This window comes from Leuresthes tenuis, unplaced genomic scaffold (genome assembly GCF_036924035.1).
Source record: "Leuresthes tenuis unplaced genomic scaffold, fLeuTen1.0.hap1 SCAF_1, whole genome shotgun sequence".
NCBI lineage: Eukaryota > Metazoa > Chordata > Actinopteri > Atheriniformes > Atherinopsidae > Leuresthes > Leuresthes tenuis.
The window spans coordinates 19,683,521-19,706,230 of NW_027325355.1; the positions used below are offsets into that span (position 1 = coordinate 19,683,521).

The 22,710-nt window shown below is 43.6% G+C and overlaps 2 protein-coding genes and 1 non-coding gene across 3 annotated transcripts; 1 reads left to right on the forward strand and 2 right to left on the reverse strand.

Annotated features, from left to right (window-relative positions):
- Positions 1 to 69: 69 nt before the first annotated feature.
- Positions 70 to 3,216, reverse strand: LOC140317844 (dTDP-D-glucose 4,6-dehydratase-like). Its single transcript, XM_072395404.1, has 12 exons — positions 2,991 to 3,216; positions 2,762 to 2,828; positions 2,461 to 2,529; positions 2,189 to 2,279; positions 1,942 to 2,090; positions 1,753 to 1,851; positions 1,616 to 1,675; positions 1,390 to 1,433; positions 1,137 to 1,302; positions 982 to 1,037; positions 793 to 890; positions 70 to 702 (listed from the first exon to the last, which is right to left on the reverse strand). Exons 1-12 carry the CDS (start codon positions 3,035 to 3,037, stop codon positions 626 to 628), a joined length of 1,023 nt encoding a protein of 340 aa, XP_072251505.1. The 5' UTR covers positions 3,038 to 3,216; the 3' UTR covers positions 70 to 625.
- A 762-nt stretch (positions 3,217 to 3,978) lies between these two features.
- Positions 3,979 to 9,314, forward strand: gpr180 (G protein-coupled receptor 180). The gene is made up of 10 exons (XM_072394243.1): positions 3,979 to 4,172; positions 4,734 to 4,877; positions 4,958 to 5,052; positions 5,693 to 5,798; positions 6,153 to 6,333; positions 6,488 to 6,537; positions 6,800 to 6,957; positions 7,045 to 7,242; positions 7,312 to 7,389; positions 7,559 to 9,314. Exons 1-10 carry the CDS (start codon positions 4,034 to 4,036, stop codon positions 7,712 to 7,714), a joined length of 1,305 nt encoding a protein of 434 aa, XP_072250344.1. The 5' UTR covers positions 3,979 to 4,033; the 3' UTR covers positions 7,715 to 9,314.
- A 1,958-nt stretch (positions 9,315 to 11,272) lies between these two features.
- trnas-cga (transfer RNA serine (anticodon CGA)) lies at positions 11,273 to 11,354 on the reverse strand. Its single transcript has one exon. It is a non-coding gene; the product is annotated as a tRNA-Ser (tRNA).
- Between the last annotated feature and the right edge of the window lie 11,356 nt (positions 11,355 to 22,710).

A 22,710-nucleotide genomic window follows, 5' to 3' on the forward strand; every position in this document is an offset into this window, starting at 1 on the left:
TTCTAGTCTGTTTTTTTTCATGTGTCTGCGAGAGCATTTAGATGTTTGAGAGAACAATGAACTGCATGATGAAGCTATTAAAGTGTTTATTAAACAGATTCAATGGCATCAATTTAAAAAACAGCCGTTTGTACAGAATTCTCCTGGGTGAATGACTCCAGTTCCCTTCTTATATCACAAGGCAACTGTTAAAACACAAGAAGTAGATGTAGATTGTAAAAGATCCAGTTTGAAATGTTGCTGATGATGCTATTCAACCTCACTGAGTATGAGGAGATGGACAAAGCTTTTTAAGATGAGTTTGTAAAAATAACAAGCCGAGACTTCTCGACATCGTGTAAAAATATTTAATGTAAAGTGCAGGTGAGACTGCTTTGGTTGAAGGGAGGCTCTGCCTTCCTTTTGTCTGGCACTTCAGGGCCAGCTGGTCCAGCACTCATCACATCAGAGAACACGACCTGTTCAGTAAGACTGGGGTTTGCAGCACTTATTTGAGCTGTTAGTCGACCATGATGGTGTCTGTAAATGCACAAAAAAAAAAGAACAGAAGAAAACTGTGTTCATTCTGCTCCCTCTCAGTCTAGCTGCAGGGCTGACTGAGACCAGGTATGCGTTTGTTGCTATTTCAAGCTTGCTTCTGATTCGTTGGTCCTCCCTCATTTACGTCTGACCAGAAGTTTGGGTTGTCCTGGTACCATTTGACTGTAAGACACACACAAAACAAGAATTAATATTCATTACAGAAGGGAAATTGTAACTGTAATGACACTTCTAATTTTTTGGTTAGCGCACCGGTCTGTCTGATCCCTTCAGCCCATGACACCTCTGCTCTCCAGCCCAGCTGCTGCAGTTTCTCACATTTGATTGGGTAACGCAGGTCAACCCGTGGCCTACAGGATTGAACCATAAATATGGCTTAAGGTGAAAAGAGAAAACATTTTTTAAATGGTTACATATCCTGGTAGCCACAGCTTTGCTCACCTTTCGGCCACAAACTCGAGCCAATCCTTCACCTCTGAGTCAGGCACATTTTTCACCTGAGAAAAAAAAAACAGCTGTATAAGCTGGTCTTCTTTACACTATATATCTTTGTGAAACTGTCAAATCTTGCTCTGTATCGTAGAGCCTGAACTCACCGTCCTAACAAGTTCCTGTGCCAGCTGAACAATGGGAATCTCACAGCTTGTCCCCACATTGTAGATCTCTCCCACAATCCCTTTCTCTAGGACCAGACGGAAGGCGTTGATGGCATCACTGACGAAGAGAAAATGGCGGGAAATAGGGAGGGTGCCCTCAATGGTGCTGTGGCAGAGAGGTGAGACTAAAATTACTCTGATTTGCCTTTTTATGCCCCAGAACTACAAGGCTGCTTGGTCATTTCAAACACACCATTTCTTGTTCATTTGCAGGAGGGTCAGAAACCTTGGAATAACCTTAAAGATAAAGAACAACATGCAATGTTCATGCAAGTAAGGACAGTTACACATAAAGCCGCTTCATGTTACGGATATCTTTTATAGACCCTGGAATATACAAAATACCAATAACAGAATTCCTATTCTCATCAAAATGGAATTTATTGTTGTTGGGAGTCGGTCACTAAAATATCTGGAACCTTCTCAGTGAACTGCCTGGGCCCGTAGATGTTGTTGCTTCTGGTAATGATGATGGGAAACTGGCAACACAAAAACAAGAGAAATCAGAATCTGATGGAAGAGGAGCACAAAACTTGCAAACCTTACACCCGTCTACCTGGTACTTGTCCCAGTATGATCTGACCAGATACTCTGCAGCTGCTTTTGTGGCAGCGTACGGGTTGGTGGGCCTCATCGGACTGCTCTCATCGAACACCTAAAGAGCAAAAGTCACAAAGTGATCCATAATCCCGCACTAAAACGCCCATTCAGCAACCCATCAGCTGGATCAGAAAACAACGCTGACCTCCTCCAGACTGGCTCCGTACACCTCATCGGTGCTGACGTAGATGAAGCGCTGCGGCTGGTGTCGAGCCTGATGGGCGGCTGCCAGTAGAGCTCTGGTCCCGTCAACGTTGACCCGCTGGAAAGTGGGCGGGAATTTAAAGGAAGACTCTGAGGCGAGAAAGAAAAGCAGAGTGAAGGCTCACTTGGCTGGAAAGAATTAGCAGCAGTGTTAGAGCGTCACTTTAATCGGAACAACTGCTGCTCACCGACGTGCGTTTTGGCTGCCAGGTGAAAGATGACATCGATGTTTTCTGTGTTGAAAATGTGATTCACCAGCCGTGAGTTGCACACATCTCCCTGTGAGAGACGAGGAATCCGTTTATGTTATTATGTACTTTAAAACTTGTAAAAGACACATTACTGTATGAAATTACCTTAATCTGCCTTAAAGGTGGTTAGAACTTCTCAACCTTTGAATAATAAGTATTCCTGAACATTTTCATTGAGGAAACCAAATTAGACTCCCATCTGTTTTTACCCTGATAAAGGTGTAGTTGGTTCGGTCTTCGATGCTCTCCAGACTCCTGGGGCTGCAGCAGTAATCCAGCTACAAGACGACATGAGTTATTCTCTTATTTCACAGCAGCCTCAACAAGTCAAATAAATTGGAGTTTGACTCGATAGTCAAACTCCAATTGGCTTGAATTAGTCTATTTTTACATTTTTTGTAGTTTGGCACAATACAAATAAACTGAATTGAATTGAAATAAGGAAAGGCTTCACAACCGACAGAATAATGTGGTTGTGAACACCGACAAGGTTCCACGTTGAAAACTTACATTATCCAAGTTAATAATCCTCCATTCTGGGTGTCCGTTGACCAGTGAACACACCAAATGGGAGCCACTGCAAGTACAGAGATGGACATTCATTACACCTATCTGAACTTTGTCCAACTGTCCCTCCACCCGAGCATACACGTGTTACAGCGTTATCAGTGCTTCAGCTTATATCTCTATTGCTTTTATGCCACGAAATGCCTCGTCCATCGATTTAAAATTAACTCACATGAATCCAGAGCCTCCAGTCACCAAGACAGTCCTTTTGAAGTCCATCGTTTGGTCTTCCGGTTTCTGTCACTTCATATTGAGGTCACCGACAGACGTAAAACGACATTTTAATCGTCGTTGTGCTCCAATGTCGACACAACAGCTCAACAAACTAATTGAAAGTACAGAAGTGTTCTATTTTCCCTCGGACAGTGGTGGCATTGTGTAGCGCACGACAGTCTCAAGCTGTTTTACGGCAATGTTGACACGTTGAAAATGGGCGGAACGTATAGCGTTTGTAGACTGCTTTCGGCTCTCTGATTGGTTAATGCATAAGACGAAAAAAACTCATGGGTAATTTGATTGTGTTACTGCCGTGTCAATCAAACTGTCAAACGATGGCGAGTAAGTAAAGCGACAGTTGTGACCGAGCTAAAATAATGATGCATTACCGGGATATTCTTTTCAAAATATGAGTATTTGGTCAGGGGTCCAGTCCTTTCTGGATTAAATCATGGACATTTAAATGTCTTGCTCTGGTCTTATTTCAGATTTTTATTTTTATTTTTTTAAAGACGGATAAAACAACAAATTAAGATGTTACACAACATGGGCAGAGTAACAATTCACTCAACAAATTCGCCTCAAAAATGACAAAGCTTGGGAAAATCATATAATTTTAAAAGAAGACACATAGGCAAAAGAAGAGGCACAATTAGCACATTTAGTAAATCACAATAACTCTAAACAAAACATTGATTGTCTACTGAGAGATTCAGAATTATTATTATGATTATTATTATTAATATTATTGAGCAATAAAATGTGATATCAATTTAATTGTTCAAAACTGAACATTTTTCTCATTTTACAAAATAACAACTCACTTCGTTGCTGTCCTCCGCCCAAAAATGAGCTTTTATTTATCACTTCCGGTTTCTTCCTGGCTAACGGAAGACGTCTTGACGCAGCTGGGCTTTTTTTCACTACTGGCTTCGTGGCTCATTGAATCGACCAGCAAACGTTGTTTGTGTGTTTCTCTGTCGATACAGTCAAAGGGAAATGTGGCGCTTATTGGCGACTCTCGCAGCCGCGGCGCTGCTCAGTTCGGAGGCTTCTGGGAAAACTGTGAGCGGACTTTTTAAGAGCGAAGCGGCGAGGCAGCAGAAGGGCCAGTTCATCACTAAATTCATGTACCAAGGTAACGATGCTGATGTGCTGCCTCTGCTGCTGCTAACGTGTCAGTTTCGCGTAGACACAGACAGCTAATCTGCAGTAGAAACTTTCACCATGAGTTGATTCAAAACACAGCCTCTGTTTGGTTCTCTGGTGTTTTCATTTGCCTGTGCTTTTTTTTTTTTTTTTTTGTGTTTAACCAAGTAACGTCTGCACTGATTGTTCTCCTTTTACAGATAATGTTGAATGGATGTTTAGTCCAAGTTTTTCATTCTTATTGAGGTTAACCTCTCCAGATGGTCAGTGCAGTTTTCCTTATGCCATCTTATTATTGTTATTATTATTTTTTTTTAATGTGTTTGAGCCATAAAGACCTCCAGCTTTAGGGTCCATCCTTCTTGGAGCACCAGTGCTCCATAAGTCACTCAGATCCTGAATGAGGGTGTCGTTTCTGACACTTGTCAGAAGATCTGGTGTTTGAGAAGGTGCTTCTGGAAGAGAAGCAGCCAGAGACGAGCAGTGTGCGATCACAAATATGTGGTCATCCTGTTGTGATTTTCACCATTAAGGAGTTGTGTTTACCCAGGTGACAGCGGTCTGTTGATGTGCCGGCTGGACAACCCTTCGTTGGCTGCAGAGAAGGAGTCCAGACTGCTGCTGTATCAGGACATGGACTCGGACCTGGATAACCTGAGCTGCTCCGAGAGGCTCGGCAAAGCCCAGTTCACCCGTAAGAACTGGGGGGTTCGGTGATAAAACTGCTGAATGTAGTCCGGCTGTATTGATTTATTCTTCTTCCTCCTGCTTCAGTTTCTCTCAGCCGGGAAGAGCACAACCAGACGATCCCTCATCAGTCTGCCCCCACAGCCTGGCAGGTCCTGTACGCCGACAGATACACTTGTCAGGTAAAGGGAAATATTCCCCTTCGAACCAACTCACACATTGACTGAGGAGGACATTGATGGACAGGCAGTGTCCACTAGTGTGAATGTGACTGGCTACATTTGATCATCTGAGAACGCTCATTAGCTGATCCAAGCACCATTTCTGAGCTTACTGTCCCACCGAGCTCCCTTTGCTTTAGTAGTGATGAAATCAACTGAAAACATCCCCGGGAGCAAAGCTCGACTTCTTTTGGAGTAATTTTGGTCTAATCCTTTCAGTATGAGGGATGGAGTTGAGGCGCGTTACATTGTTTTAGGATATTTTACATCACAGTGTGAAACAATCGGAGAACATACATTTTGGGTGCTCCATGTTGGCAGAAAGCCTGTTAATAAACGCTGGTCAGTCAAAGAGTTTTATTCTTAAGAGTATTGAAGCTTTTCGCTAATACTTAAAAAAGGTTCCTGTTTATCAGAAGCTCAATCAGCAATCAGTTTTCTGCTGCAGGGCGAACGCACCCACAACCATTTGCATTAATAGCAGCAGTGATGAAATATGAGTAGCAACAGCCGTTAGGGCTGTAGACGTTCCTTGATAATCTTTCTCCAATGGGAGTTAGACTGAGTATTTCTCTCTCTCGTGCTTCTGTTTCCCCTCCAGGAAAATGATGTGATTCCATCTCATGGAGATCTCACTTTTACTGTCCTGCTGTTTAACGCCGACTCTGCGGGAAACCCTCTGGAGCACTTCAGTGCCGAGGAGGCAGGTGAGACGTCACAAACTCTCCTGTTGCTGGCAGACATTATTGAGTTTGGAGACGCGGGTGAAATTGGATCCAGCTGCTTGCATCAGGAGCCTGGGAGATGCTGCGTTTCAGTGTTGATTCATTAAGTTACGAGCAGATGAAATCAGCAAACTCCAAACCTCTTTCCTTTTAAATGCGTGTCCATTTCTGGTCTAACTGCATAATGGCTTGCAAGATGCTGTGTCAGATCTGAGCTCTGTGCAGGTTTTTACATGATAACTGTACCACAACTCGAGTGTATTAAATGTAAACTCTGTGGGGATCAATCCTGTGGGGCTGCATGGTTCACGTGAGATGTCTGTTTCGCTCCCTCAGGTCTGCACAGCTTCTACTTCCTCCTGCTGCTGGCCTACTTCATAGCCTGCTGCATCTACATCCAGCCTCTGTACCATGCTCTGAGGAAAGGGGGTCCCATGCACACAGTCCTCAACGTGCTGACAACCGCACTGGCTTTGCAGGGCTGCTCTTCCCTCTGCAACTACATCCACTTAGCCAGGTAGATGCAGGAGTCAGTGAATCCCAGTTATTTATCACTGACGTTTCCTTCTCATTCTCTCTCTCTCTCTCTCGATCTAAGTCACCTTAAAATCACATTAAATGTGTGCAAATGAAAATCTGCTCACGTTGGTCCTCGTCCCTGCTCTCTGCAGGTACTCCAGAGACGGTACTGGTATCCCCCTGATGGGCAGCCTGGCAGAGTGTATGTTGTAATGTTTCACATTTGACTCTCTTTCCTGTTATACGCGATACACAGATGTGTGCAAAAGCTTTGGCCACTCGATTTAGACTTGGATCAATCAGGCAACAGCACTTTCAGTCAATAATGCGTCTTTTCCCAAATAAAAAGTCGGGACGCTATTTAAAAGGCAAATTTAATTTTCATTCTGAACACACCAAAATGAATCCTTTTCGATAAGGCCATTTTGTTTTTTGTCTTCCTCACTGTGCGGCTCACTGAGCAGTCTGGGATATGGTGTCCCAGGTGTCCATGCTGTACATGTTACTGAGTCTGTGTATGGGCTGGACTCTGAGTCGAGGCAGGAAGCCTCAGTCCAGACCCCTGCAGTGGGAGCGGTCTCCGGCCTCCACAGCTGTCGCTGTCGGTGGAGTCATCGTACAGGTAAAAGCAGGTTTATACTTTAACTTTGTAAACAGGACAAAGGATAAGAGAAGATCTGACAAGAGCGATCATGCTGTCCCTTCCCAGGGGGTGCTGCTGCTCTGGGAGCAGTATTCCGAGTCGGAGAGTGAACATCACAGCTACCACGCCCAGCGGAGTCTGGCAGGTCTCCTCCTCATAGCTCTTAGAGTGGGCCTGGCCCTCCTGCTGGCCTCCATCCTCTACCAGATCATCTCCACCGAGAGGAGCACCCTGAAGAGAGACTTCTACCTCAGTTTCGCTAAGGTAACGACTCTGTGCACAACAGCCACTGGACATGAAAACTGTATGCCTCATCATGTCTGCTCTCTGCAGGGCTGCTTCCTGTGGTTCCTCTGTCATCCCGTCCTCGTACTCACATCTGTAATCTTCAACGAGCACCAGAAGGAGAAGGTTTGAGCCAATTTCTTTGAACCATGTTTTGTCGCTGTTTTTTCCACTAACTTACGGATCATTCTTGCATTTCTGGAACAGTTCACCAGAAAGACTTAATTCTGGATGTATTTTCAGTTTGTTCATGTGGCTCCAAAACCACACCCAAACAAGTCTTCCCTCTCTGTAGGTGGTGACAATCGGTGTGATCCTCTGCCAGTCCATCGCCATGGTGATCCTCTACCAGCTCTTCCTGTCTCGATCTCTCTACTGGGAGGTGTCCTCCCTCTCCTCTGTGTCTCTGCCTCTCACCATGTCCAGAACGAACCACAGGGGGCGTTACTGAGCACAGCCGCCGTCACTATTAACGTGATCATAGGAAGCACGGGAGGACCGAGGCTGAGTCTCCCTCTGTGTCAGAGCAGGGAGACCTCCTGAGTGCAATGATGACAAAAAGTGCTGGAAGTGTTCTCCTGTGCTGCCAACTGCTGCCTGGGAGAACAGTTATAGCCACTTGTAAGCAAGTTACCAGGGAAACGCTGGAGGAGAGTGACCAGAGGACAATATTTACTGCCACAACTACCTCTGTTTTTGCCTGGAACTAGCATCATGACTGCTGAGCAAGAATAGGGAGAATCAATGGAGCACCATTTAGGGTTTTTGAGTGGTTTCTTTGCCTCTCCTTGAAATTGGTGTGAAATCACTTCACCGACAGAGAAGCATGGCCAGCATGTGTCAACTGGTGAGGTAGATGTGAGTGAAAGACGGGAAAGATCCCCCCCATGTCAGGGCAGGACAAAACAGAAGGGCATGCTTGAGAAGTTTATTACCGGCCTTCTCTTTGACTACAAGGCAAACAGCAGAATCGCACCAGAACAGGGTGGCGTTGGAACACTGTTAAGTCATGGATTTAGGGTAAAGATGCCGGGAGTTAATTTAGTCTGCTGCGAGGAGTCCTCTGTTGGCACGAGTCGCATAAATCATCCACATGATTGAACTCGTTTAAGCCTTCGATTTGCCAATGTTTGTGAGATCATTTACACTAATTATAAAAGACTGAAAGACGTGTGGATTTATACACATTTGAATGGGTAGCTGCAAGACTGTGTAGGATTGATTGATTGATGTAATATACACGACAAGAGCAGAATTTGAATTCACTGCAGCGTGTGCCCCATTGTTGGTCTTCAAATGGTGATGACAGTGAGAGAAGTGATAGATGGGTCAGTATGTGTGACAAGATGAAGACGTTTGTTGGTGCAGGTGACAGGTCAAAGGAGTGAAGGGATGATTAATAAAGATGGCTAGATCAGTCAGTGGAACGCCGGATAGTTAATTAGACTTTGTGAGAATGGATGGGGCATGTGTAAAGAAATGGGGAATGGACTCGTTTTTGTCAACAAACAGCCAAAGCGGTAATTTCTGAGCTGAGCTGTACCTTCTGTCACTGTGGACATGACATTATGAGCCGACAGCATGTAGGACCCGAGCCTTTTATATCCCTTTAACTTTATGTAGCTGCAGAACAATGCATGACTTCAGTTATTTTCAAATCTCTAAGGAAACTGACCGCTTTTCTATTTATTTGTCAACTATTTATTTTTTTAACGATGAAGCAACTACGCTTACTGTGCAGTTTGAGGCTTGATTAAATTTTTTGTCAGTCACAAAAAGAGCATGATACTTTCAACATGCTACAATCACATCATCATCCACCTCACATATTATACTTGAATACGCCGCCTTTTTCGGTGGTTTGTTAAGTCTGGGATCTTGTGGGCTGGTTTGCACTAAAAAGGTGCATGTGTCAGTCGTTTCATTTTGTCTTTTTTTTTTTTTTAAATCACACAAAGACTAGCAATGTTTTCAATGGTTCATCCTTAAACCGTGACGTCATCTCCAGATCATATATTGCTTTTTCATGTAACCTTGTGATCATGCCATCTATAAGATCTATAATTGATAAAGTTCACTTTAAACCCTTTCTTCTGTCTTCTGTCCCTTGTGAAACTTGTACAAGTAAATTACTTTGAATTCTGAAAACTGCAATCATTGAGCCCAGGCCTGGATTAAGAATTCAGAGGCCCTTGGGCCAGACTCTTGGAGGCCCTCACACACACTCACACAGCTGATCAACCATGGAGCTGCCAGTACACATACATACTTGTACGTGCACTAACAAAACAGACTACTTAGTTTACTAGTGCACAAGTGTGGGCCTAGTAGTTGTTGGAAACACCTGCACTTGCACAGGATTTGCACTGAATGACAGCTTATTATAAACTTATTCCTGTTTTGCGAAAACATCTGCTTGTAGAGGAAGAACAAAAGTTATGCAAAGACTGTAAAGTGTCAAAGTAGTGCCCAGCCACGGGGCTGCTGGTGTTGACTCCAACTAAATTTAGCGAGTGAGCGACACACAGAACATAATGAATTAAAGGATTTCGCTTCTTCAGATGTGTTTAGAGTCCATTGTACTTCCCAGACATGTTACCTGCGTGATCGTATGACTGTCCCCTGCAATTTGACAGCTCCAAGCCTAAACTGGCAACCATAGCAACAACACATTCAGCCAAACTTTCACCAGTGTGGCTTTTGGTTGACTCAAAAGTCAGAAAACGTTCAACAATTTTGCCTTCTTTGTTTACAAACCTGAAAAAATATGCCCAGTCAAAAATGGATCAAACTGAGAAATCAGTTCCAATATACCAAGTAAATTTCCATGAGATGACCCCAGCAATTCACTATCTCCTCTAAATGGAAGCCCCCTCTTCCCCAGAAACGTTATGACAGCAACAATTTCTGGTCCCATTTCTGTTGCCACAGAAACGTCAACAGTCCCGATGCCCTTGCCCCTGTGGCGTAACCGGGCGCTCACACCGCTCACACCAAAAGCGTCTTGAACGGCCGTGGTCGCTCAGGGCGCTCACAAGAAGCCGAAGCGGCCGAAGGGGCGGGGCTTTCAAATAGCAGGCATATATAATAATCCATCTATATATCGGTTTCTGCAATAATAAGTTTCTCCTCCATGGTTTTCCTCTCGCTCTGCCCTTTTCCGCCTTTTTCCGCCTTCGGAATCCAGATCGGCTGTGTCGCGTCGCTGCTCATTTGCATAAAGTTGAGCCTCTCTCAACTTTAGAAGCTCACGACGCTCAAGAAGCTCACAACGCCGGCCGCTCGTCGACGCCAGCTACATTGAAAATGAATGGCAGCTGTCCGCCTGGGCCGCTCAAGACGCTTTTGGTGTGAGCGCCCGGTTATGCTCTTCATTCCTTTCATGGCCCCCGATGCGTTCTGAATGTTTCCAGTCACTAAATCCCTCAACAAACTGATGATGACGCTTAGAGAAAATATATTTCCATTTAACTGTAACTCATCACACACTCAATGAGTTCTCCTCACAAAAAAAGTGACGGAGGCCTCTGGGAGCTCAAGGCCCCCGGGCTCAGGATCCGGGTTCGATTGAGCCGCTCGCGAAAAATAATGTTTGATTTAGGAAAGTTGCTCGACTCGTGATGTGAAGCAGTTCACTGTAAGCTTACCCGTAAGCGACCCAATCCATGTTTTTTGCACACCGAGCTGACAGTCGTCACAATGCCTCATGAAGAATCTGATATGTATATAAATCTGGAGGCGATTATACAACTACCATTTAGCTTTTGGATAAAGAATTGATGCATCAGCATTGAGGGGTGCTTCGATTTTATATAAAAATAAAAAAGATCGATTTAATGTCCATTGACATTTATCTTGGTAATGCAGCAATTGCAGCAAACAGCCGTGACTAATAATTAATATTATTATCACGATATATCTAAAGTAATTTCGATCAGGCTCGTTCATTTAAGCACGTTCATCCTTGGCTTTGAGCTAAAAACAATAACTAAAAAAAAAAATGTAACTTCGTCACGAACAGGATTCGAACCTGTGCGGGGAAACCCCATTGGATTTCGAGTCCAACGCCTTAACCTCTCGGCCACCGTGACTACGTATGCTCATGCGTCATTACAACACTATTTGGAGTCAAATCCAACCCTAACTCTAACCCTAACCCTAACCCTAACCCTAACCCTAGGTCAACTCTATGTGCCATATCCCTAACCCTTACAGAGAAATTGTTTACAAGTCAAAACTTTAAGTGGGTGGAAAATGTACATGCCACAGCGGGTAGATCGTCGTTGCCACCATTTTCCATCGTGTACGTAAAACTATGACTGAACCTCGACAACCTTCAAGGAGGTTCTACGTCTATGGGTTGTACAAGGCACTAGCGTGGTGGAGATAGAGATGTATTCAACTAAATAGTTCATGAAATAATCTGAAAACATTTGCGAACTCATCGGACATACTGAAATAGTTTGTTATACCTTGTGTATATAACATCAGGTTTCACTGTTAACAAGTGAATCTCTTCAATACTTCGAAGTCTGATTGACATGATTAATTTCTTTGTGTCCTTTTCCAAATTCAACGCCTGTATAAATGTAGCTTTTCCTGTGAGTCATGAATGCAGCACCAATGACGTCTAACAAATATTACATTTCTATTGGCCTGTTAGTTCAAGTCCCACCTTCTTCAGACGAGCATTTATATTATAGCTCTGTGGCTGTTTTAGTGTACAGGAACGTCAATATTACAGCAGCAAAGATGATCAATTGGAAGGTAAATAAGCTAATATGTATTATTTTACACTGAGCAACGTCACGCTTTGTTGATACTTTACCACTGTTGTTTCCTGTAAGGCGCCATATTTTTCATAATTTGTCGAAACTGTCTGTAGCACAAAGCTAATGTTCCCACATTGGATTTTTGAAGGACTAACATCTGCTGACAAAACTTCGTATTTGCACAATTAAGCCACGCTGTGCTTAAATAGCGCATGTCTATTTCACGGGGTCTTTTTTGTCCTTGAATTTTTGCTGGAGAATTGTAGAACTGATCTGTGAGTTGCCGTCCTTTACCATTTCACTGAGTTGGTGGACTTCTGTACAATTCTGACTTTTTTGGAAATGCGTCAACATCAGTGTTAGAAACTGGTCCAGAAAAACAACCAAAGACTTGAGAATTTATGGCTACAGCAGTCAAGTATTGAGTAGCCAGTACGCCGAATTTAAGAGTGCACAGTACGAACTGGAGAGCCTGCAGTGCTGTTTTAGATTGAGTTTTGGACAGTGTAAAGTGCATGCATGCATGGTCTGTTACAACTATAGCTTCGGACGCACACAGGCTGCAGCTGCTTCCCTCTTTCACACACCGCCTCCCCTCTCTGTTACCAAATTAACTCCTACCTCCCGCCTACAGTAGACAGCTGAGGCCTCTGGTGACAGGAAAGGGTTTAAAAAAAACCCATCTTCTTCAGGGTCCCTGATTGTTCCAGAAATTTCTTTTCCACTGTAGTTGTAAAAGGAAGCAAATCAATTGAAAAGTCCACTCTTTCTGTCTTCAGGCTTTGGACAACGTGCCCCTTCTCTTCTACATCCTGGCTCTGAAGACAATGCTGCTGTGTTTGGGTTTTGCAGGGGTCAAGATCTACCAAAGTAAGAAAGCCGAGGCGGCCCTGAAGAAGCAACAGGCTGAGAGGAGGAGGCTGGCCCAAAATACCCAGGAGCTCATCGACAACTTGAAGGAAGACTGAGAAGAGGGAGGTATGACACCGATTTGGTCAATTTTGTTTTCTTCTTGCTATTGTATTGTTTTGTATATTGCATTGTTATATTGTCAAACAAATAAACTTTTGTTGTTTTCTTCAGAGAAATGTGTTGCTGACCAGAGCCACTTTCTCTGAACGTGGGCCAGATTTCTGATTCAGAAACAGCTGGTGTTTATGTTCCAGAACTGAAATTACAGCAAAAAGCCACGCAGACCTCTAAATGGAGACTGAGATGAGTTTCTTTTTTGTTTGTTTTTTTCTAAACTTTAAGAGGATTTGACCAGTGAGAACCTCGGCATCAACTTGTGAGACATACTCTACATTGGAAGCTCAAACATCATCTGCTTCAACAGACTTGAACAAACCTCACTTTGTCAACCACACAGAAGATGGTCATATCAGCTTCTCTTTCTCTGAATACAGCATTGTATTTGTCACTGAGATACTTTGTAATTTGTGAAGCAGCTTTGTGTCTATTTTTGTAGTGGTATTAAAAGTTTCCTTCCACATGCAACAGTGTCATCGTTCATTCCCCGTTGATACCTGAGGAAAATCTTTAAACCTCCAGTACTGCCATTCACAATGACAATCCTAACACTGAAATTTCCAAAACGATCCACTGGGTGACAGCAAAGACAAACTATTTATTACAGCTAAAATAACCCATTTCAAACCAGGAAACCAGAATATATCCAAAATGTTTAACACAGTAATTAACGTACACATGCATTACTATGAGTTACACTGTGTACATCTCCAGCTTGGTCCAAAACTGTTGATGAGAAAGCATTGTTTGCTAGCATCTGCTGCTAACTTACAGCTACACTGTAAAACACATCTCAAGACACTTCAATAATATAATCCAGTTAGATCAATTCATTCACACAGAGCCTATTCAAAAACAATTTCCTAACCAGGGAAACCAACAAAGTGCACACAAACTTCTCTTCAGTCCAGCTGTGGGAAGAAGAAACCTGCATCAGAACCAGGAAGGGCAGCTGGGGGCTGAGAAGACAGGAAAGAGGGGATAACGAACACCAGGCCAGGGATACCTGCTGAGACAGGGAAACTCTGCAGGAAAAATATCCAACTGTGCCACCTTTAAGACATGATGGAGCTTGTTCATCAAGAGTTTTATATGTGAGGAGAATAATCTAAAATTCTATTCTGAATTTAACAGGGAGATAATGAAAAAGAAGCTAAAACTGGAGAAATCTCATAAGAAAGCTTTTCAGTTTTCAAGGTAAACACAAGAAACTTGTGCTAAAGAAAAATGAACCAGACTCAGTGAATAATTCCCTATAATCCCTATATAGACCAATGAGCAGTGCTGACCAACATGTCATTAGGGTCTTCAGGTTGAGAACCTCCTTTCATCAGTGTTTAATCTAGTTGGGCCCACAACATCTGCAGGAGGCTAGACAGTGATCACTGGCGTCCAAGAGTAACTCCCTTAATGCCAGCTATCACTGCTCCTCACACCACAGCAACCATCTTTTTTTTCCACAGCCACAAGCTACCCTAGCCTCTCACCAACTGCACACCAGTCATAGCGGGGTGGAGAAACAAACCCTGGTTCAGGTAGGGGGTAGAAATAGAAGAGGTAAAGATAAGTAGGAATGGGATTCAAACAGGGATAAACAGGCTGCCCATGAGTTTGATGCAGGGCTCTAATGGGTGCCAGGTGGGCCTTTTGTGTGTTTCCTAATTTATTTTCTAAACCAAATGGACCCTGTTTGTATTCACCCTTTTGAACAATCACACAACTTTCCCAGTATTCACTCAGGTGGGCACACCTGGATTTTCCCATGGGGGATTTGACCTTTTTACACGTGTATTTTCTGCCTTATTTGATTAGCTAAATACAGATACAAAAACAGATTTGGGTCTTTTCCCAATTCCCCCCTTGGCCCCTTTTCTTTTGGGGATCAACTCTTTGAAACTGGGACATTGGGAGCTGTTGGGAGATTAGGAGATTTAAAAAGTGTCTTCGGGGAAGGCAAGCTGTCCTTGTGGATCTGAAGGTATCTGGAGTGTGGGACATGAGCTGAGGCAGGAAAAGGAAAACTAGTTTCATATTCATGTCTTCTAAATGATAACTCCAAATAAAAACAAAACAACCAACATCAAATATGTGGACTTGGAATATCTTATATACAAAAAATAGTAAATTTCTTAAGAAAAATACGTTGTTATATTACAAACATAAATATAGGATTAAAAAAAGCGTTTACAATTATTTTGGAGGCTTTTATTTTTATATCCTCAGCGGAGGTGATATCTAATTGCGTAGCTGCTAGCTTGATGATCTCTCTGCATCTGTCTCTATACTTCCCTCTGGTGGTTATAAGCTGTAACTACATCAAAGTCAGTAGTACGAACATTGAAATGTGGTAAATCTTTATGAAATTAGGTTTTATGATGGAAGACAGCAGACCTACCAATGCTCATGTTAACTCTACAAATGTTGTACCCGTATTAGACTCAGTGTTGTGTCTACTTTGCTGTTAGCTGTTTGGAGATTTGGTGTCAAAGCTTGTGACTAAAACATTTCCATGCTTAACTCTCAAATTAAAGAGTCCTCTTAGACCAGATAGTCCAGGATGCTAGAAAGAAGCTTGGTGTTGCAGAGTTTTCAGGTTCAAATCTTCACAAGGTGCAGATACTTTAGGAAACCAAAGGCAGAGTCCTTATGACTGAGAGCCCTCCTGTAACTTTGTCAAAGCACCAAGAATGAATGAGGGAAATGCTCTCAGAAAGAAGTTTGCTTCAGCAGCTCAGGCTGTCAGCATAAGGATTTGAGTCTGAAAGGAATTTTCTGAAGGCTGAAGTGTGCTCAAGAAGATGCTCACCTGTCAGCTCACATCGTGCAAGCTGTTAGAGATCAGCTTGGGACGGCAGAGGGACCGAGTTCAAGTCTTTACCAGGTTCCATTTTGAAGGACAAAACTCCAAATAAAGAGACAAAAGCTTCAAGAAAGACAAAACTTCTGTCAGGAAGTACAACTCCAGCTGTTAGATATCGGCTTGGGACGGCAGAGGGACAGAGTTCAAGTCTTTACCAGGTTCCATTTTGAAGGACAAAACTAAAAAAAAAGAGACAAAAGCTTCGAGAAAGACAAAAGCTTCTATCAGGAAGAACAACTCCAGCTGTTAGAGATCAGCTTGGGACGGCAGAGGGACAGAGTTCAAGTCTTTACCAGGTTCCATTTTGAAGGACAAAACTAAAAAAAAAGAGACAAAAGCTTCGAGAAAGACAAAAGCTTCTATCAGGAAGAACAACTCCAGCTGTTAGAGATCAGCTTGGGACGGCAGAGGGACCGAGTTCAAGTCTTTACCAGGTTCCATTTTGAAGGACAAAACTCCAAATAAAGAGACAAAAGCTTCAAGAAGGACAAAACTTCTGTCAGGAAGTACAACTCCAGCTGTTAGATATCAGCTTGGGACGGCAGAGGGACCGAGTTCAAGTCTTTACCAGGTTCCATTTTGAAGGACAAAACTCCAAATAAAGAGACAAAAGCTTCAAGAAAGACAAAACTTCTGTCAGGAAGTACAACTCCAGCTGTTAGATATCGGCTTGGGACGGCAGAGGGACCGAGTTCAAGTCTTTACCAGGTTCCATTTTGAAGGACAAAACTAAAAAAAAAAGAGACAAAAGCTTCGAGAAAAACAAAAGGTTCTATCAGGAAGAACAACTCCAGCTGTTAAAGATTAGCTTGGGACGGCAGAGGGACCGAGTTCAAGTCTTTACCAGGTTCCATTTTGAAGGACAAAACTAAAAAAAAAGAGACAAAAGCTTCGAGAAAGACGAAAGCTTCTATCAGGAAGAACAACTCCAGCTGTTAGAGATCAGCTTGGGACGGCAGAGGGACCGAGTTCAAGTCTTTACCAGGTTCCATTTTGAAGGACAAAACTCCAAATAAAGAGACAAAAGCTTCAAGAAGGACAAAACTTCTGTCAGGAAGTACAACTCCAGCTGTTAGATATCAGCTTGGGACGGCAGAGGGACCGAGTTCAAGTCTTTACCAGGTTCCATTTTGAAGGACAAAACTCACAAAAATAGACAAAACCTTCAAGAAAGACTAACCTTCTGTCAGGAAGAACAACTCCAGTTCTTAGAGATCAGCTTGGGACGGCGGAGGGACCGAGTTCAAGTCTTTACCAGGTTCCATTTTGAAGGACAAAACTCCAAAAAAAGAGACAAAAGCTTCAAGAAAGACTAACCTTCAGTCAGGAAGAACAACTCCAGTTCTTAGAGATCAGCTTGGGACAGCAGAGGGACCGAGTTCAAGTCTTTACCAGGTTCCATTTTGAAGGACAAAACTCCAAAAAAATAGACAAAAGCTTCGAGAAAGACAAAACATCTGTCAGGAAGAAGAACTCCAGCTGTTAGAGATCAGCTTGGGAAGGCAGAGGGACCGAGTTCAAGTCTTTACCAGGTTCCATTTTGAAGGACAAAACTCCAAAAAAAGAGACAAAAGCTTCGAGAAAGACAAAACATCTGTCAGGAAGAAGAACTCCAGCTGTTAGAGATCAGCTTGGGAAGGCAGAGGGACCCAGTTCAAGTCTTTACCAGGTTCCACTCAAGCATCTCTTCAACTTCTAAACCAACAACTCAACTGAAGAGATAAAAGCTTCTGGATGGAGGAAGCTGCAGAGTGGATGATTAGCTCAGGCTGCTGCATAAATGTTTCTGGTTTGGAGGATGCTGGTTCAATGCCCACAGTCAAAGCAGCATCTGCTTATTGTATTAGACTATTCTAATGAGTCTAAACGAGTTTTTATGAGACAGAAAATGACTGATTCCACCCTCTGAAGTGTGACGGAGTAGCTCAGGATAATGGGACCCTGCCTGGGGTTGGACTCATCATGGGTTCAATTCCCTCAGGTTCTCTGTGGGCTGCCAGCTTTCATTCTTTAAGGAATATAATCATAATTTCTTACAGAGACCAACAACCAAAGTGAGGTTTGTGTGAGAGTGTTAAAGGGCAGATAGCTCAGGCTGATAAAATGCTGAGCTGCTGTTTGGAAGAGTTGGGATCAAAGCCCACAGCTGCAAAGGCTCCCGCTGTGGCTGCTGTTAGGTGGAGAGTTTAAACTGAGATTCAGTGAATTTTACAGGCCAACACCTAGAATGAAGACTTTAAAAGCGCCCAGATCATTGTCAATGGTGAGGGGACTCGGTGGTGTAATGGAGATGTTGCTGACCGTGAGCTGCCTGTGCAGAAGTCCCCGGTTTGAATCCTGCCTGTGCCACTGTGGAAGTGGTGAAGAAGAAGAGGAGGTGGAAGAAGAAGAGGAGGAACAAGAACAAGAGCAAGAAGAAGAGGAGGAACAAGAAGAAGAAGAAGAGGAGGAACAAGAAGAAAAATAATAAATGGGTTGTATTTATAATTGGTTGTAAATTAATTTCAAGCATGCACTAACATTACATACATTGATTCATACATAAATTGACTCCTGGACGCTCATCAAGAAGAGGACCAAGGAGGACTGAAGAAGAAGAAGAAGAAGACGAGGACCAGAGAAGAAGAAGAGGACCAGAGAAAAAGAGGAAACCAAGCGCATCTCAACAGGCAGTTTTAGTTTTTGTTTTTATTTTTAAGGATTGCAGTTGAATGTTTGTAATTCATTCTCATATAAAATTACATATAAAATTTAGCATAACCCCCTGCTTTTACCTCTGGGAACTTCGGGGGGCCACTTGGCCCCCTCTCTGTCTTCTTCTCTTCTTCACCAGCATCTTCTTGTTCTCTCTCTCCCTCTCTCTAACCACTCCTCTTCTTCCTGCCCCTCTAACTATCTCTATCTCAGCCTCTCCTCCCCCCTCTTCTCCTCTCTGCCCACTGTTATTCTTCTCTGACAGTTCCTGGACTCAAACCAGGTCTATCTCTACCTTTCTCTCTCTCTCTCTCTCTTAACTGTCTAATCTCTATCTTCTTCTCCCCCCCTCTCTTCTCTGCCCACTGTTATTCTTCTCTGACAGCTCCTGGACTCAAACCAGGTCTATCTCTACCTTTCTCTCTCTCTCTCTCTTAACTGTCTAATCTCTATCTTCTTCTCCCCCCCCCTCTTCTCTGCCCACTGTTATTCTTCTCTGACAGCTCCTGGACTCAAACCAGGTCTATCTCTACCTTTCTCTCTCTCAACTGTCTAATCTCTATCTTCTTCTCCCCCCCTCTCTTCTCTGCCCACTGTTATTCTTCTCTGACAGCTCCTGGACTCAAACCAGGTCTATCTCTACCTTTCTCTCTCTCTCTCTCTTAACTGTCTAATCTCTATCTTCTTCTCCCCCCCCCTCTTCTCTGCCCACTGTTATTCTTCTCTGACAGCTCCTGGACTCAAACCAGGTCTATCTCTACCTTTCTCTCTCTCTTAACTGTCTAATCTCTATCTTCTTCTCCCCCCCTCTCTTCTCTGCCCACTGTTATTCTTCTCTGACAGCTCCTGGACTCAAACCAGGTCTATCTCTACCTTTCTCTCTCTCTCTCTCTCTTAACTGTCTAATCTCTATCTTCTTCTCCCCCCCTCTCTTCTCTGCCCACTGTTATTCTTCTCTGACAGCTCCTGGACTCAAACCAGGTCTATCTCTACCTTTCTCTCTTAACCGTCTAATCTCTATCTTCTTCTCCCCCCCTCTCTTCTCTGCCTACTGTTATTCTTCTCTGACAGCTCCTGGACTCAAACCAGGTCTTCTCCAGCAACAGCTCACTGTCTCTGACATCTACCATCATGCCGCCAAGCCCTCTGGGCATTGAGAGATGTTCTCGGAGCGCTTTTAAATCTTCATCCAGGTTTTGGACTGTAAAACTCATTAAGTCAGTCTCCAAAGCTGAAATCCTCCCCCTAACAGCAGCCACAGCTGGAGCTTTGATGCCCAACTCTCCCAAACAGCAGCTCAGTGTTTTATTATCTGTTGGTCTCTGTAAGAAATGATGATTATATTCCTTAAAGAACGAAAGCTGGCAGCCCACAGAGAACCTGAGGGAACTGAACCCATGATGAGTCCAACCCCAGGCAGCGTCCCATTATCCTGAGCTACTCCGTCACACTTCAGAGGGTGGAATCAGTCATTTTCTGTCTCATAAAAACTCGTTTAGACTCATTAGAATAGTCTAATACAATAAGCAGATGCTGCTTTGACTGTGGGCATTGAACCAGCATCCTTCAAACCAGAAACATTTATGCAGCAGCCTGAGCTAATCATCCACTCTGCAGCTTCCTCCGGCCAGAAGCTTTTATCTCTTCAGTTGAGTTGTTGGTTTAGAAGTTGAAGAGATGCTTGAGTGGAACCTGGTAAAGACTTGAACTGGGTCCCTCTGCCTTCCCAAGCTGATCTCTAACAGCTGGAGTTGTTCTTCCTGACAGAAGTTTTGTCTTTCTTGAAGCTTTTGTCTCTTTTTTTGGAGTTTTGTCCTTCAAAATGGAACCTGGTAAAGACTTGATCTCGGTCCCTCTACCATCTCAAGCTGATCTCTAACAGCTTGCACTATGTGAGTTCACAGCTGAGCTGCTTCTTGAGCACACTTCAGCCTTCAGAAAATCCCTTTCAGACTTAAAGCCTTCTGCTGACAGCCTGAGCTGCTGAAGCAAACTTCTTTCTGAGAGCATTTCACTCTTTCTTTCATTCTTGGTGCTTTGACAAAGTTACAGGAGGGCTCTCAGTCATAAGGACTCTGCCTTTCCTTTGCTAAAGTATCTGATGATGAAGAGGAGGTGAAGAGTTCTCTGTATTTATTCTGAATGTCGTCTCAGGGTAACGATGCAGCAACTGAACACTCAGGAAAAGACATGTTAAAACGGTTAGTAACGCCCACCTTATTCCCACACACCTGAGGGGAAAAGAGCGAAGAAAAGTAATAATGTGGAAAATAAATTAATTAATACATGTGGAAATTAATAGATAAATAAAAATAAAGGTGGACAAATATAAAGTAAGTAAAGAATAAACTGGTAGATAAATGGAAAAACACATAATTAATGATTAATTTATGTTATTTTGATGATGGCAGCTTTGGTCCTCGATGCAGCAGAAGGACGACATGATCATTACTGGCTGATCCCAAAAAGAAAAGGGACACCTGACCTCTGCAGGACAGAAGCCAAAAGGAGGAGTTTGTCCTCAGTCGTCCACCTCATGGTCGTCCTCAATGTCTGAAGAGAAGTCAACCAGACTTCTCCGCCTTCTCGATGGCGTTTCAGCTCTCATGCAGGAGACTTCTCCACCTTCTCAATGGCGTTTCAGCTCTCATGCAGGAGACTTCTCCACCTTCTCGATGGCGTTTCAGCTCTCATGCAGGAGACTTCTCCACCTTCTCGATGGCGTTTCAGCTCTCATGCAGGAGACTTCTCCACCTTCTCGATGGCGTTTCAGCTCTCATGCAGGAGACTTCTCCACCTTCTCAATGGCGTTTCAGCTCTCATGCAGGAGACTTCTCCGCCTTCTCGATGGCGTTTCAGCTCTCATGCAGGAGACTTCTCCGCCTTCTCGATGGCGTTTCAGCTCTCATGCAGGAGACTTCTCCACCTTCTCGATGGCGTTTCAGCTCTCATGCAGGAGACTTCTCCGCCTTCTCGATGGCGTTTCAGCTCTCATGCAGGAGACTTCTCCGCCTTCTCGATGGCGTTTCAGCTCTCATGCAGGAGACTTCTCCACCTTCTCGATGGCGTTTCAGCTCTCATGCAGGAGACTTCTCCGCCTTCTCGATGGCGTTTCAGCTCTCATGCAGGAGACTTCTCCGCCTTCTCGATGGCGTTTCAGCTCTCATGCAGGAGACTTCTCCACCTTCAGCCTTTGATGGGGAGTTGGACACATTTCCACTCCTGTGGGCTCATTCACTCCTTCGGTCATTCAGCTGCTACGTTGCCAACATTTGGACTCAATATAGATGGAGGTGACTCTGACACGTGTCCGATGGCTAAAATGAAAAGTTCATCTGTATCGATGGTGAATATTTTGCTCAGTTTAGCTGAACGGTTGCATGTAAAGTATAAACACATCGTCTCACGTGAGGGAAAGTAAATAAGTGTCCCAGTTAGAAGTAATGTGGACAAATAAAATCTTCGTATGATTGAATAAGCACAAAAGGTTTCCTTCCAAAGAGATTGATCTGATACTGACTGATAACAGTCGAGACCGATGGACAATCCCTGCACTCACACAGATCTCAAGCCTGTGGTCAACAGGATGCTGAGCTGGATCAGTGACACGAGGAACTTTAACCACTCTGAACAAGCTAAAGCCAACATTTTCAGCAAGTTGTTCAGCAAACAAAGGACCAAAGCAGAAGCCTCTTTCAGCTCCAGATATACTCAGATATATAATTTCAGCTCCTCATTCAGTCAGTTTGATGTCTTTATAGATTCAAAGTCACTGTTTCTGAGTGAGATCGAAGTGCAGTTACCCAACGTTTGATCCATATGTTCCCATCTATCTATCTATCTATCTATCTATCTATCTGTCTGTCTGTCTATCGATCTATCATCATCATCCATCCATCTGCAGGTGAAACTCCAGACTGACAGACAGGAAGTGGAAGATTCCAATCACATTTATAGAGGAGGGATCCAGATTGTACCAAGAACAGGTTCACTGGCAGCTGGAAAACCAGCTTAAAGGTGGATTGTTGCCACCAAGTGGGCTGGAGTGTGGGACAGTAATGTCTGCTGTCCCATCATAACCATCATCCTGAG

Excerpts from the sequence above, each read along its gene's own strand:
- gpr180 (XM_072394243.1), top strand. The coding sequence starts at position 4,034 with ATGTGGCGCTTATTGGCGACTCTCGCAGCCGCGGCGCTGCTCAGTTCG. Across the intron at positions 4,173-4,733 it reads CACTAAATTCATGTACCAAG|GTGACAGCGGTCTGTTGATG; the intron begins GTAACGATGCTG and ends GTGTTTACCCAG. Across the intron at positions 6,958-7,044 it reads TCGGTGGAGTCATCGTACAG|GGGGTGCTGCTGCTCTGGGA; the intron begins GTAAAAGCAGGT and ends GTCCCTTCCCAG.
- LOC140317844 (XM_072395404.1), bottom strand. The coding sequence starts at position 3,037 with ATGGACTTCAAAAGGACTGTCTTGGTGACTGGAGGCTCTGGATTCAT. Across the intron at positions 2,091-2,188 it reads GGCAGCCAAAACGCACGTCG|AGTCTTCCTTTAAATTCCCG; the intron begins GTGAGCAGCAGT and ends TTCTCGCCTCAG. Across the intron at positions 1,676-1,752 it reads CATACTGGGACAAGTACCAG|TTTCCCATCATCATTACCAG; the intron begins GTAGACGGGTGT and ends TTGTGTTGCCAG.